Source organism: Hemicordylus capensis, chromosome 6, assembly GCF_027244095.1.
Source record: "Hemicordylus capensis ecotype Gifberg chromosome 6, rHemCap1.1.pri, whole genome shotgun sequence".
Classification (NCBI taxonomy): domain Eukaryota; kingdom Metazoa; phylum Chordata; class Lepidosauria; order Squamata; family Cordylidae; genus Hemicordylus; species Hemicordylus capensis.
Genome location: NC_069662.1, coordinates 61805988 through 61820864, shown reverse-complemented (window position 1 = coordinate 61820864; position 14877 = coordinate 61805988). Strand labels below are relative to the sequence as shown.

The following is a 14877-nucleotide window of genomic DNA, read 5'->3' as shown; positions in this document are numbered from 1 at the left end:
GAACAGTGGCCACAATGTGACCCAATTCAGCTTATATGTGAGTGGAGCATTGCCAAGGAAGTCCAACACAGATGCATTGGGCTTCAGAAGAGGAAACTTCTCAGAAATGAGCAGACTGGTAAAAAGATGAAAGTGATAATCAGGAGGATCAAATCACTCCAGAAAGCTTTTTTTAAAACCACAATAATAGAAGCTCAGTTGGAATGTAGACCAAGAAGGAGAAAAGGTACCACCAAGTTCAGGACAACACCAGCTTGGCTAACAAGTAAAATCAGTGAAGACGTCTTTCAGAAAATGGAAGTTCTGCCCAAATGAAGAGAACAGAAAGGAACATAAGCACTGGCCAAAGAAATGCAAGGAGACAATAATAATGGATGTAAAAAGAGAATTTGAGGAGCATATAGCTAGATGTGTCAGAGGGAATAACAAAAACTTCTTTAAATATATAAGAAGCAGAAAACCTGCCAGGGAGGCAATTGGATGCATAGATGATGAGGCTGTGAAAGGGATTATTAAGAAGATTGCAGAGAAGCTGAATGCATCTATCTCCACATCAGAGGTATACTACCTCTGGAACTGAGCTTCTCATACTGGGAGGCTGAAGAACTGGCCCAATTTATTAATTATGTTTTTAGTTTATATACTGCCTGACTCTGGGAAACCTACAGGCCAGAGGCTCTGGGAAACTACAGGCCAGTTAGCTTAACTTCTGTGCTGGCTAAGATTACGGAAAGCATACTTCAGGACAAAATTGTTAAAACATACAGAGAGCTGGCCTTGCTGAAGAAGAAACAGCATGGCCTTCTGCAAGGGCAAGCCTTCCCTCACTAATCCTTTGGAGTTCTTTGAGGGGGTCAACAGGTATGTGGATAAAGGTGATCAGGTAGACTTTCTGGACTTCCAAAATGCTTTTGACAAAAGTTCCCCACCAAAGGCTCTTGAGTAAACTTAGCAGTCATGGGTTAAGGAGAAAGGTTCAGTTGTGGATTGGTAACTGGTTGGACAAAAGGAAACTAGGGCAGGAATAAATGGACAATTTTTGCAATGGAGGGAAGTAAGAATTGGGGTCCTCCCAGGAATCAGTACTAAGACCAGTGCTCTTTAACTTGTCCATAAATGATCTAGAAATTGGGGTAACTGGTGACGTGGCCAAATTTGCAGATGACACAAAACTATTTAAGGCAGTGAAATCCATAACATATTGTAAGGAGCTCCAAAAGGATCTCTCCAAACTGGGTGAGTGGGTGACAAAAGGGCAAGTGTAAATGTAAGCAAGTGTATGCAATGTACGTCAATGTAAGCAAGTGTAAAGTATGCATATTGCAGCAAAAACAAACCCCCAACTTCACATATACACTGATGGCGTCTGAGCTGTTGATGACTGACCAGGAGAGAGATCTTGGGATTCTGATGGATAGCCCTCAGTTGTGAAAAAGGCAAATTCCCTGCTAGAGATCATTAGGAAGGGGATTGAAAATAAAAAATGCCAATACTATAATGCCCTTATACAAATCTGTGGTGCAGCCACATTTGGAGTACTGCATAAAGTTTTGGTCACCATATCTTAAGAATGACATTGTAGAACTGGAAAAGTTGCAGAAGAGGGCAACCAAGATGATCAGAGGCCTGGAGCACCTCCCTTACAAGACAAGACTACAGCATCTGGAGCTTTTTCATTTGGAAAAGAGGCATCTACAAGGAGACATAATAGAGGTGTATAAAACTATGCATGGAGTAGAGAGAGTTAACAGAAATGAATTTTTTCCTCTCTCACACAACACTAGAACCAGGGCTCATCCCATTAAACTGAAGGCCGGGAAATTTAGGACCAACAAAAAGTACTTTTATGTACCATGCATCTTATTTTTATTTATTTTTTCTCTGAGCCATTTTTGGAAGGGTGGTATAGAAATCGAATAACTAACTAACTAACTAACTTTTTCACACAGCACACAATTAATTTATGGAATTCTCTGCCATGGGATGCCACTAGCTTGGATGGCTTTAAAAGACGCTTAGCCAAATTCATGGAGAACAGGTCTATCAATGGCTACTAGTCTGGTGGCTATAAGCCATCTCCAGTCTCAGAGGCATCTAAATACCAGTTGCAGGGGAGAAACAGCAAGAGAATGGGTATGCCCTCATCTCTTGCTGTGGGCTTCTTAGAGGCATCTGGTGGGCTGATGTGTTAAACAGGATGCTGGATCCAGCAAGGCTGTTCTTATGTTTTTAAGCACATTGTACTGGTACACTGCAATGCAACTTCCCTCTGTGAACCTTGTATAATTTCTGTGGTTGTTTCGAATGCCTATATGGAAGTATGCATCTTTTATATCCAGCATTACAAGCCATTCCTCCTTGTAAAGGAGTGGTATGATACCTTGCAGTGTTATCACACAAAACCGCCTTGTATGGGCATATTTTTCCAACCACTTCTAATCCATTATGGGCTAGATGCCTCCATCCCTCTTTTGGATTTGAAAGTAATGAGAGCAGAACATTTTTCTCCAACAAATCCACCATACTGGGGCAATTGCACCCTTTCCCAATAAAACCTTCCCTCCCTCTATTATAGAAGTTGCAGGAGTCTATTTTATACCTACATAAGCAGGTAGTGTTTTGAACGCTGTCACATAGCCGGTATTGACAATGAGCAGCACCCATGCATCTGATGTTATGTTTTTCCATGCAAGTCCATAACGTGCTAGACTTATAGAAGCGGAAGTTTAAATGGAATCTGGTGGAACAGTGAAACCATCAAATATGTTGCTTGTCTCCTGATGCTCACTACAGGAGCAGTGTTCTCTCTCATTTATTTCATCTGTGTGCGGAATGAGTTTTGTTGTGGGCAGCAGTATCAAGGCAGTGTGTGCACACATGCATTCAGAGCAGGATCATCCTGATTAAACCGGAGCGGGATCTAAAATTAACTGAGCAGACATCAAAAAACCTGTGAGCGTGTGCACATGTGCATGCTTTAGAGGGAACACTGTACAGGAGCCTTGTTCTTTGTGGTTGGTGCCATAGCTCTTTCACCGATATTGACAATAGGGTCTCTTGTAATCCCTCCTTTCTGGTGACTTAAAAGACTGATGCTGGCGGTTAACTAATACTGCTTCCGATAAGACCAATAAGATTGTGTCCTAGATGTAAATGTTTTCACAGTATATTTTGATTTCTTTAACTTCTCCATTGTATGGTCCATGTCTTCACTAAACACACCCTTTCCATTAAGTGCTTTCCTCAGTTTTCTCCTTCATATCCAATTGCAGGTTTTCAGAATGTAGCCACACATCTTCTCAAGAAAACAGCAGTTGACAGTGGCCTTGACTCTGTCTCTGCCAAGTGCTTTGTTGTGCTAAGATGTTGGCGTGTGATATTTGTTGACTTAACAAAAGATATCTCTGGATTTCTGATGAAATTCCTCTGGAAGACATTCTATGTCCTGATACAAATGTTTGCAGATTGTGGGACTTGGCTATGTTAGCCATATAATTTGCAATCTTAATGGATAACTTATCAGTTTTACAGCCCTCCTTGTCTACTGGCACAGAGAGGCAATGGCCAGACTTGTTTGAGATTGCACAGTCTATCACTAACTAGTATGGTGTGGGATATTTCTATAGGAAAGAGCCATCCTACTCCTGCACTCAGTACAAGTCTTCTAGTCTCTTAGAGGTTGGAGTTACTGAGTGTACCCCATGCAGACTGTGCAGCCTTTGAAATGACAGGGAGCATAGGTAGAAAAGCTGCCATCAGCCATAGACAGGGTCTTTAATATCTGAAGTCTACTTTTTAAACTTCAGCCATCTCAGACACCTGCACGTGATATGCCTTCCAATTCCTTAGTGGGAGAGATGGAAAGCCTAGATGGTACATTTTCATCTGGAGATGGGTCAGAAGTGTGTTCCTTTGCTGCAGATTCACCATCTGCATCAGAACAAAATATATAATCCTCCCCAAAGGAGAGTCTCTCCTCCTCTTGAATTGCCTGTCTGCTGGTCTTGTGGTAGCAAGCATGACTTGTCCCCATAGCTAAGCAGGGTCTGCCCTGGTTGCATATCAATGGGAGACTTGATGTGTGAGCACTGCAAGATATTCCCCTCAGGGGATGAAGCTGCTCTGGGAAGAGCAGAAGGTTCCAAGTTCCCTCCCTGGCTTCTCCAAGATAGGCCTGAGAGAGATTCCTGCCTGCAACCTTGGAGCAGCCGCTGCCAGTCTGTGAAGACAATACTGAGCTAGATAGACCAATGGTCTGACTCAGTATATGTCAGCTTCCTATGTTCCTATGAATTGAATCTGAAACACATGAGTTGGATTGCCTATCTGAAACACATGTACTCTGCACAAGGCTGGTCTCCCTAGAGACCACCAGCACTTGGCAGGCATAGCTTGAGAGTGTGAAGCAGCAGTTGATGTAGGCAGAGACTTTAATGGAGGAGGACCTGCAACCACAGTAGGGACTTTGAACAGAGTGTCGCCCTTCTGGCCCTGTAATTAGGGATGTGCACGAAACCACAGAGATGTCTCTTTAAGGGTGGGGGAGTGTGCACTTACCTCACCAGCACTCCATTTTTTGCAAAGTCCATGGGGCAGCAGCGTACCTCCCTGTTGCCCCTTCTCCTGTCCTTGGCCGAAAGTACCAGCACCCATCACTTGCATGTGCACACTCATCTGCTGTGTGTGCGTACGTGCACAAGACGAGCACAAGCGTGCACGGTACTTCCGGCCAAGAACGGGGGAAGGGGCGGCAGGGAGGTATGCTGCCGCCCCATGGGCTTTGCAAAAAACAGAGCGCCAGCAAAGTGGCAGGAGGGATAAGTGCACCCACCGCCATGCATAAGGAGGCACCCCTGCTGGCTTCGAACTTTGAGCTGGCGCCGCGTTCGAACTGGTTTGGAGGCCTTTAGAATGGCCTTTGAACCGGTTCGTACACATCCCTACCTGGAATGCAGATGGACCCACCCCTAGCATTGTCTGAAGCTGGTCATTCCTGTCACCTCTCATTCTCTTCAAGGAAGCAGACCTTTGTGCCTTCCACAGATGGTAGTCATCAGAGTCATATGCTAAACATATGGAGGCATAGCACAGCAATCTTCTTGAACTTTAGTTGGTTTTCTACAGCAGTTGTGGTGGTGACAACAACCTAGTGATGCAGGTGAACTCCAGTAACTAGAGCAGCTACAGCAATGCAAGCACTATGCAAAAGCCCTGTGTGCATCACCCGATGCAGAGGTATGACCCAAATGCTAAGTGTAGCATTTGCATAGCATAGTGGTTAGAGCTTAGCATAGTGGTTATTGTGTTGGACTAGGACACCCAAGTTCAAATCCCCATTCAACCATTAACTCACTGGGTGACTCTGGGCCAGTCATGTATCTCTTAGCCTAACCTACCTCACAAGTTTGTTGTGAGGATAAAAATAAGCATGCACACTGCTCTGAGCTTCTCGGATGAAGAGCCAGATATAAATGTAAAAAATAAAATAAATCTAGTGCTTCTTTGAGAGTAATGTTTAGCTGGAGACACAGGAGTCATCTTTTGAATGGGAATAATATCAACATCATCCTCCACATCTAGTCCTTGACTTAAAAATCCTCTAAATGTCAAAGCTGATAGATTGTTTTTCATAGAGTCTAATTGAGAAAGCAAGGAATGGGTAACAGCCTGATTTAGACCAACATCCTCCCCAATTAGAATTTCTTCCTTGACATTGATGGAGGAGGGCAAACTTGTGAACAAGATATTGCTCCCATCGCTGCTGACAGATCCAGCAATGGAGACAAGTGTCTTGACACAGTCTCTGTCAATGCTGGCACCAGGTCTGAAGCTTGCTCTGACACAGAAGTCAATGTTGATGGCCACTTTGATGTAGACATCCATGGTGCTTGCAGTTTAGCTGTTGTGGCTGACTCAGACAGTGGTGTCCGTGTCGACATACATTTCAACGTCAACAGTGGAGATGCCTGCACCACAGTTGTTTGAACCCCTGACAAGGATGGTGTTCGTTGAGTGGACTTCAATGCCAAGGCATTCATCAACTTGTGGGGTCTTTCATTCATTGATGGTGACTCCAAAATCAGTTCCTCATCCGAGAATCTTTTTCTAATGTTTTCCTATGGTGACTCCTGGAGGCAGAATCTTTTGAGACTTTGGCTGAGTGTTTGAATGCATGCTCCTCTGATGTCAATATCAAAGCTGAAGGAAATGCCAATGGTTTAGTCAGTGTCAACACCAAGGTTGATCTCGACAGTGTTGTCTGCAGAGAGCACTGCACTGGTGTCAGGGGGCAAAACGCTCTCATACAGTGCCTCCCTGAGTCCAAGTGCCTAGTTTTAAAAAGTTTGATGAGAGAAGGACATGCAAATTCTGCAGGTCCTTGTATTATGATCCTCACCTAAACAGAACAAACTGGAGTCATGCTGAGGGCAACTTATACCCACAATCTTTGCACTTTTTAGAAGTTTTCCTAACATCCCCTGAGAAATCTGAAACCACAACGAAGCTGCGCCAAACTGGGGAAACCATCTAAATCCATCAACAAAAACCGGTCCGTCTAGCAACAACAGTAGACCAGTCTGATAAATCAAAAACACTTCACCAAACTTTCTTTCTCTCTCTTTGTAGAACCAAATCCAACTGAGGAACTCTAGCCGACAAGGCAAATGCTTCAGCGGTCAGAAAGGAACTAAAAGGGCGGGCGCTCCAACTGCCGAAACAAACAGTTGCACTAAGCACGAGGGGTGGTGTGAGTGTGCTGCAAGGGGTTTGGATATTCTACCCACGAGGTCCTGCACAGGCACAGAACCCAGGCTTATGGATATCCTATAGATCAGGGATTCTCAACGTTGGGTCTCCAGACGTTATTGGACTTCAACTCCCATAATCCCCCACCCTAGTGGCCTTTGGTTGGGAATTATGGGAGTTGAAGTCCAATAACATCTGGAGACCCAACGTTGAGAATCCCGACTATAGATCACACTACATATATAATAAAATAGCAAACAAAAAACAAATCTCAGTTAAAACCAAAATTTAAAATTACAAGTTAAAAACATTAAAAGTTTCAAAGTTTAAAAACCCACCAGACATAGTTACAGCTAAAATGTTAGAATTTTTTTTAGACATCTCTAAAAAGATGTCTTTGTTTAAAAAAAATGCTGAAGGAGTGAGCATTGTGAAGCTGTTCTAGGAGAGTATTCCAAAGTCAAGGGATAACAACAGAAAAAGCCCTGTCTCTAGTCCCTGCCAATCAGTTCTCTGCTAGTGGTGGAGTCATGAGCAGGGCCTGGGTTGCCAAACAGATGGCCCAGGCCAGCTCATATGGGCAGATGTGGTCTGACAGATACATGGTCCCAAGCCATGTAGGGCTTTAAAGATCAAGGTCAGAACTTTGAATCTAGACTGTAGGCAAACTAGTAACCCCACCTTTCAAATGGTGAGGTACCCCTCAGATGTGGCAGAGAAATGAAGAGACAGCACAAGGGCCAGGTAATTCACTTCTCCTGCATTTCAATTATGCCTCGTCACTCAGTGTTGCATTATATCCAGCAGTTGATCATGGCATTTTCATGGCCATATTCCACTGTGATTAGTCGGAGGGAATGTACTGCATATTTCAGGTCTAACATGGAGTGTGTGTTTGCTCAGAAAAAAACACCACCAACTTGAGGAAAGGCATGTGGTTTGTACACTGTAATCACACCACAAATGTATTAAACGTGCAAAAATAGCTCTGGGGTTTGTCCTTACTAATAAGCTCCTGCTTAAGGTAATGTCGCTTGAAGTAGAGATATTTCTGCTTTAGTCCCATAGGAAGCAACTAAATTCTAGTACTGTATATCTGCAATTGGAGAATAAGGTAAAATAGGGCTGCAAGACTGAATCAAGTTAATCCATTTAAGACAAAAAAATACAGTTTTACCAGGGAGGTTGTTTATTTATTTATTTATTCATTCAATTTCTATACCGCCCTTCCAAAAATGGCTCAGGGCAGTTTACACAGAGAAATAATAAATAAATAAGATGGACCCCTGTCCCCAAAGGGCTCACAATCTAAAAAGAAACTTAAGATAGACAGCAGCAACAGTCACTGGAGGTACTGTGCTGGGGGTGGATAGGGCCAGTTACTCTCCCCCTGCTAAATAAAGAGAATGATCATGTTAAAAGGTGCCTCTTTACCAAGTTAGCAGGGGTTAAAGGGCACACTACCTATTCTTTTGAGGCTATTTTGGTTCTGGTGTCAAGGAAATAAAAAAGGAATACTGTTTCTAACAGTGATGGTAAATTTTGATTAATAAATTAAGATATTTGGTATTTATTTATATAGCACCTTTGAACATTAACACTACATTCCCTATATCTGTTCAGTTGTTTTGAGTTAAAGCACTTTATAGTGCTTCATAGTTATCTCAATGATCTTTACTACAGCCTATAACAGTTTGCCAATATTATCCTCATATTGCAGATGCATAAAGTGGAGCTTGAGCTGAGAAAACAACAGCTTGCTTAAGGCCACGTAGTGGATTTATAGGAGAGGCAGTATTTTAAACGGAGACTTTCTAATTTACAACTGTTGTCTTAGCCACTATTTTAGCACTTGCGTCCATAACTTAAAAGAGATTTTGGTAATATGCACATTTAAAAATTCATTAGTTAATGGTTCTGGTTCTGAACTCACTTTATAAGTTGGCAATTCCAGTTACAGGAAATGTAATCCAGCTGTCCACTGACATACGATCTCTGCATTTCTCCATAGCCTGGCCAAGGGATCAGTACAATATCAAAACACTCCAGAAGGCAGACAAATGTCATGCAAGCAATGAAGGCCCCCAGTGTTCCAGCACCCGGCACTATGAAACCAAGTGTAAGAATAGACCTTGTTGCGGCCACATCACCACTCACCTTTCTGAAGATCAACTCTCCAGGTTATTGGCCCAGGCCCAGCAGCATTCCCACTACATATACTCAAGCAAAGCTCTTTGGGCCTGATTCACACATCCCAAGAAGTACGTATCCAGAGATTACTACTAAAGAGGGTCCTCTGGATGCTACAAGGTATGCCTCACATACTACTAAAGAACCAAGAGGGGATGCCTAATGTCATTACAAAAATCCAGACCACCTGTTCCCATGGACCATGCCATGGGATTGTTCATCAAGATGTACTGAAGAGACAGCCATATTTAGGAGTACTTCCTGTGTGATTTACAGCTATCCATCTCCAAAGGAAATGGGGTGATGTAGATGAAAATAAAGACATCCATCAGTCTGAAATGATAATGGAGCAAACTCAAACCAATCTTCAGCAGGATAATGCAACAATCTCAACCCAGTTTTTGACAATGCTAATCCACCCAGAGGCACACTGGCTGGGCTTGCTCCGTAACAAGTGATAAATAGAATAAGTGATAAATAGAAAAGACCAGAGCTATATCCTACCAAGCAGACATATGAGTGGCTTGACATTCCTTCCCCAAATTTGGGCAGTATCACAGCTTGACAACCTAGACTCTAGTTAGATAAATGAATGAATGAATTTTCTGTAACCTGTAAGTTTTGCAATTTGAAAAAATCTATGTTTATTCTAGTTTTGTCAGTCATAGAGAGAGGCAAGGAATGCTGGCTACTGAAGTCCCACCTCTAACCTTATTCTTTTACTCCCCTAGCTTCTGAAATATGAGTAGGCATTGCCATACACTTTCAAGTGTAACTCTGTAGATTTAAGGGTTGTGCTTCGGCTCTTTTTTCAAAAGTGGAAGTTGGGATTTTCAGGAAACTGAATTCTGTGCTCAAGACTGCATTTTGTGTTATGAAACACACAGTCTTGGAATTCAGTCTGCAGTTTAGAACAGATTATGTATTTGCCACTTTTGATTTACTTCATTAAGTCTTTTGTAAATACTGATAATTTAGCAATTTGTTTTTCAATTTCAGTCTAATAAATTAAAACTAAATCAATGAGTACATTTTTACTATTATACTGCAGGTAGAATACTGTGATCTACTGAAGAGAAGTTATTTTAATCTTTGTATACTTTCCCCTGAAGAGGTTTTCAGCGTGAAACACATTAGGACCTTTGGGAAATAAACCATTACACCAGTCCTCCTCTTCCTATAGATATTATGAGTGTATCAACTGCCCATTATATGTCAGCATAAATTAAGAGTGTTCATGGGATTTGCTTTCTGTTCCGAGCTCGAAATGGAATGCAAATGCCCGGAATGTTCAAGTTGGAACTATCAGTCGAGTTGGTTGTTCCAATGGAATGAGGTCAAAACATTCAGAGTTCTGGGCAACACTAGGGTGGGCGATGGGAGGTACCTTTAAAAATGATTACCTGGTCACCACTCGAACCTGTTAGCCCCCATGAGCAGCAGCGCCCCTCCTGGCATCTTGCACCTAGGCTGCCCTGCCTATAGTGCTCTTCTGGCCTCTGCACATGCACAGCAGCCATTTGCCTGGTCAGTGCCACCATGCAAATGGCTGCTTTGCATGTGTAGACATCAAAAGAGCGCCATAGGCTGGCATGGGGACTGGCAGGTACGAATCGTAACCAGATAATGATTTTTAAAGGTATCTCCCGCTGCACATCACTGTCCACCTTGGCAGCACCCTCATAATGTTTTGAGTCCAAAATATCGCTAAGAATACTCAAAACGTTCCAACTTGGAATGGGGTAATTCTGTTCCAAGTTTGAAACAGGCCCTTCATTTGAAGGGTGTTCTGCTTCTAGCTTGAAATGGCCCTTTTCGAGTTGGAATGCTTTGGAGCTCAAAACATTCTGCACAGCTCTAGCGTAAAACCTATTTGACACAATCACATAATTTGCATTTAAGTAAAAAGGGCAACCCCTGAAAGCATAGAGGCCCTATTGTGTGTGTGTGTGCGCGCGCACACACACAGACACAGAGATGAATAAGGGATACTTTTAGTAGCATAAAAGGTATTTTGTAATTTTAAGGTTTTTGTTTGTAATGCTATTTTCCCTACCCCTTTTGGGATAGGGCAGGCTAAAAACTTCACACAAAAATACATTAACAAATTGTTACTATAAAGTAGCCTAACAACTCTTGCATAATTTGTTGCCAGAAGTGTAACAGCTACACTGTGGCAAAGGTAGCTATGCTTGTGTAGCTCAGACACATGGTCCAAAAAGCCCTGCCTATTGGGGGAGGGGGTCAGAGATAAGTGATAACAGTATGCTTTGAATGCAGAAGCTCCCAGGTTTAGTCTCTTTCATCTCCAGCTAAAACGGTTTCAGAGAAAGGGCTGGGAAAGAGCTTTCCAGGGCCTTCTGCTTGAGGCCCTGGGAAGCCACTGCCTATTAATGGAAGACAATATTGGGCAAGATGAACCAAGGGTCTGATATTCTATAAGGCACTGTCACATGACAACCACAATTGTGAACTTTAACCTTTTAGTCCATGAAGTTGTCCTCAAATGAGCTTTCTGGAGGATTGATTTCATCCAGATTTCATCCAACAGCAGCCTTAACATTGTGCCACTCTGTATAAAACATGGACTCAGAGTGTTCTCTTTACATATGGAGAGGCATAAACTGGAATCAAAGGCCCTGGCTTGATGGCAGAAAGCCTTTTACACATGAAACATCTTTATTTCCAAAGAGGGATTACAGTGTTGAGGTAGCATTCTAATTTATTTTGCTGCAACTCAGCTTGTGTTACCTTTTTCTGGACAAACTGCTAAGTACAGAAGAGAGCATCTTAAACATATTTTAAATAATTAGGAAGAGTGCCACATTGGACCAAATCCTATTCATTTTAGCAACTATCCTGCAAATTAATCATCAGAATAAATAGAAACTATAAATTTTGCAGACCTCACCAATTGCAAGTTTGCCTGACAGCAAATACCAAGTTGGATAGTATTTCAACAAACCAGACTTGTAAAAATTTTTAAACTATTCCAAATAAAGCAGCATCCAAGACACGATTAAAAGCAATCACCAAGTAAATGAATACTAAGTAGTTATAGTATCTATTTTTATTACCAAAAAAGCAAGTTGATGCAGCAACTGTGTTTAAATTTTCTTTTTAAAAATCTTATCTATTGGGCATAAAAGTCAATAAATTATAATCAGTCAACATTTATCATTTTAATAATAGAACAAAGGGGTTTTTAAAGTGATAATCTGGTAGCATCAAACTTTTGCATGAGATTTTTGCTAAAAAAAGGTTTGTTTTAATATGCTACCAAATACTGCTCTTTCTCTATGGAAATCCCTCCACATCAAGTGTTTCAGTTTCTCTTTTACTTCTGAGGTACAGAATGCAGCCATTTCAGGTGTCAAGGCACTCAATGCTGTACAATTCCTCTCATTCTTAAATCCGCTAAGAAACCCAAAAGATATAACCCTCTTAACTTGCCCAACTCATCCACTTCAACCTTTAAAAAAAGTTTAAAAGGTAGCAAGAAAGAGGCGATGAATTCTTTCCATGCTGAATACAAGAAGCAATGATTTCATTCAACAGGTGTCAAACCACAAACATACCATATTTAATCAAAGATTCCCCATCAGATTCCCCACCCCCCAGCAAGTTAAATGATAGACAAACATTGAACATATGCAAATGGTAACACACTTAAGTTCATCATACTCTTATCTTCCATGCTTCTGACAGTGTCTAACTTCACTTCTAATGTGATGATTCGATTTGGATGCACATGTAAAACTTAACAGTGGATTTCTGTTTCAGCTACAAAGCATTTCTCGACTTCACATCAGAAATTCAAGACTAGTTCTAGCGACCCTTCTGCTTCCTTAACTAGAGGTATTGCGTCACAAGGCCATCAACTTTTGTTGTTATAATGCAACACAAGCTTCCCATATTTGACACAATAAAGCATAATTAGTCTTCCTCCTCTTCTTCCCCATCCTCCTCCTCCTCCTCTTCTTCTTCACCTTGGTCGCCAGATTCAATATCATCCTCATCTTCAACCTTTAACAGAAAATAATTGTTAATCATTAAAGCTGCAATCTATTAAATGATTTTAAAGGTCCCATGAAATATCAGGACAGAAGGTGGAGTGACGGGGTGAGGGCGATGGACAATACCACGGGGAGCTTTGAGGGTAAGGACAATGAGTTTGTGCTTGTCTTTTGCTTTGCTATATAATTTGCTTTTATAATCCTTCATACATAGCACACAAACAAGACCTTCTGGATTAGAACATCTTCAAGGCCATTTCCAACTCTAAAATTCTACGACTAAGGTTTTTGTATTAATTTCTTTGGGGAAAACTATATGTGATAGAACTTTAAAAGGGACTCTCTGTGGAGAAGATTTCCTCCCCACATTGCTACTGAATCATGATATCTAACCTGTGAACTGCAGTAAGGGAAGAAACTCAGAATTAACAAAAAAAGTATTAAATTTGTAATAAAATAAAAAAATAATTAAAAAAAATTATTTCATTCATTTCTAGTCTACTCTTCTCTATTCTCCAAGGTGTGCAACAATTCCATGAAGACAAAGAAAATTAAAATGAAATTTTAACACAGTACAGCTCTTTTCAGAAGCTGAAATACTAATGAAAACAGGCCAAAATACTAATTTGTGGGATTCTTCTTTTAAATAGACTTTAAAAGTAAACAAAATCATCAGGAGAGAACAAAGCCACCCATCTCAACTTAATCTACTCGTACAAATCCATTTGTGGAGACATTTATGGCATTCAATTAATTCCTTTTAGAATTCAGATTAGGAAGTACAAGCAAGTGATTCAGAGTACTGTTGCGAAGAAGCTTCCTGGGGCTAGTGGTAGCAGCAGCAGCAGGATACCTCAGTGACAACAGGACCAGCAACCTGTTTCCCTAGCCGTTTCTCTTTCCATAGGAAGAGATGGGCAGAGGAACCACACCTGTAAGCACTGCTTCTTCCCATTCCAAAAACTATATCACAAAACCCATGAACAAAGAGCAAGATAATGCATACAGAGGCACGATGCAGGATAAGACCAAACTACACATATAATGAAAAATTCCCACAGGCACCCATGTTACAACAGCAAGACAATACAATGAAAAGGGCTGAACAAGCTCCACAAGATTAAAAAAAAGTGATGTTTTCACTATGCATTTTGCATTATTGGGGCTTGAGTATGATGATTATTGTTGTTACTTCTGATAAAGATACTTGCGAAACGGACTACAACCTAGGAAGTCTGTCAAGCTTCCAGTTTCCACTTTTTCCACTTTCAAGATTTCTGTGCCCAGCCTCTCAGTTCAAGGTTTTTGTGCAGAGTGCAGCTCCTCACATTCATGAGGCACATCAGCACCATTTACATCACTGTCTACGACCAGTGTTTCAGTGACTGTCGTCAGCATCACTTTTTTTTAATCTTGTGGAGCTTGTTCAGCCCTTTTCATTGTATTGTCTTGCGGTTGTAACATGGGTGCCTGTGGGAATTTTTCATTATATGTGTAGTTTGGTCTTAGCCTGCATTGTGCCTCTGTATGCATTACCTTGTTCTTTGTTCATGGGTTTTGTGATATAGTTTTTGCATTCAGTACCCGTGTTCCCCCTATATTTTTTTCCTCCCCATTCCAAGGCTATGGAGCTCTTTCCTTCCCCACTGGTCCACTGCTAGTGCATTCACTCAAGCCTCAAGCTTCTAGGACAATCCTAGCAGTCTGAGGCTAGTATGCATGATTTACCTGTAAGCCATTATGGGGTGCTGAGGCAATGAGATTCATCCACTGAAAATTTGGCAAGTCTTGCCTGTCTCCCTCCAACCCCAAACCAGGCAATCTACATGCTAGAAGGTGGTGGCAGTGGAAGTGTTCACAAATAGATATGACCAACCAATTTCAATTGTTTTTTGACAAGAAATGCAGAGCTTGACGAAAAGCT

At 41.5% G+C, this 14877-nt stretch overlaps 1 protein-coding gene across 2 annotated transcripts in view; it reads right to left on the bottom strand.

The window, feature by feature from the left end:
* Window positions 1-11992: 11992 nt before the first annotated feature.
* USO1 (USO1 vesicle transport factor) overlaps window positions 11993-14877 on the bottom strand; it is an 83130-nt gene continuing 80245 nt past the window's right edge. For both annotated transcript variants that reach the window (XM_053259602.1, XM_053259603.1), the window contains one exon: window positions 11993-12963. In XM_053259602.1, coding sequence (XP_053115577.1) covers window positions 12874-12963 — 90 coding nt within the window. In that variant the 3' untranslated portion in view covers window positions 11993-12873. The remainder of the gene's footprint in view (window positions 12964-14877) is intronic.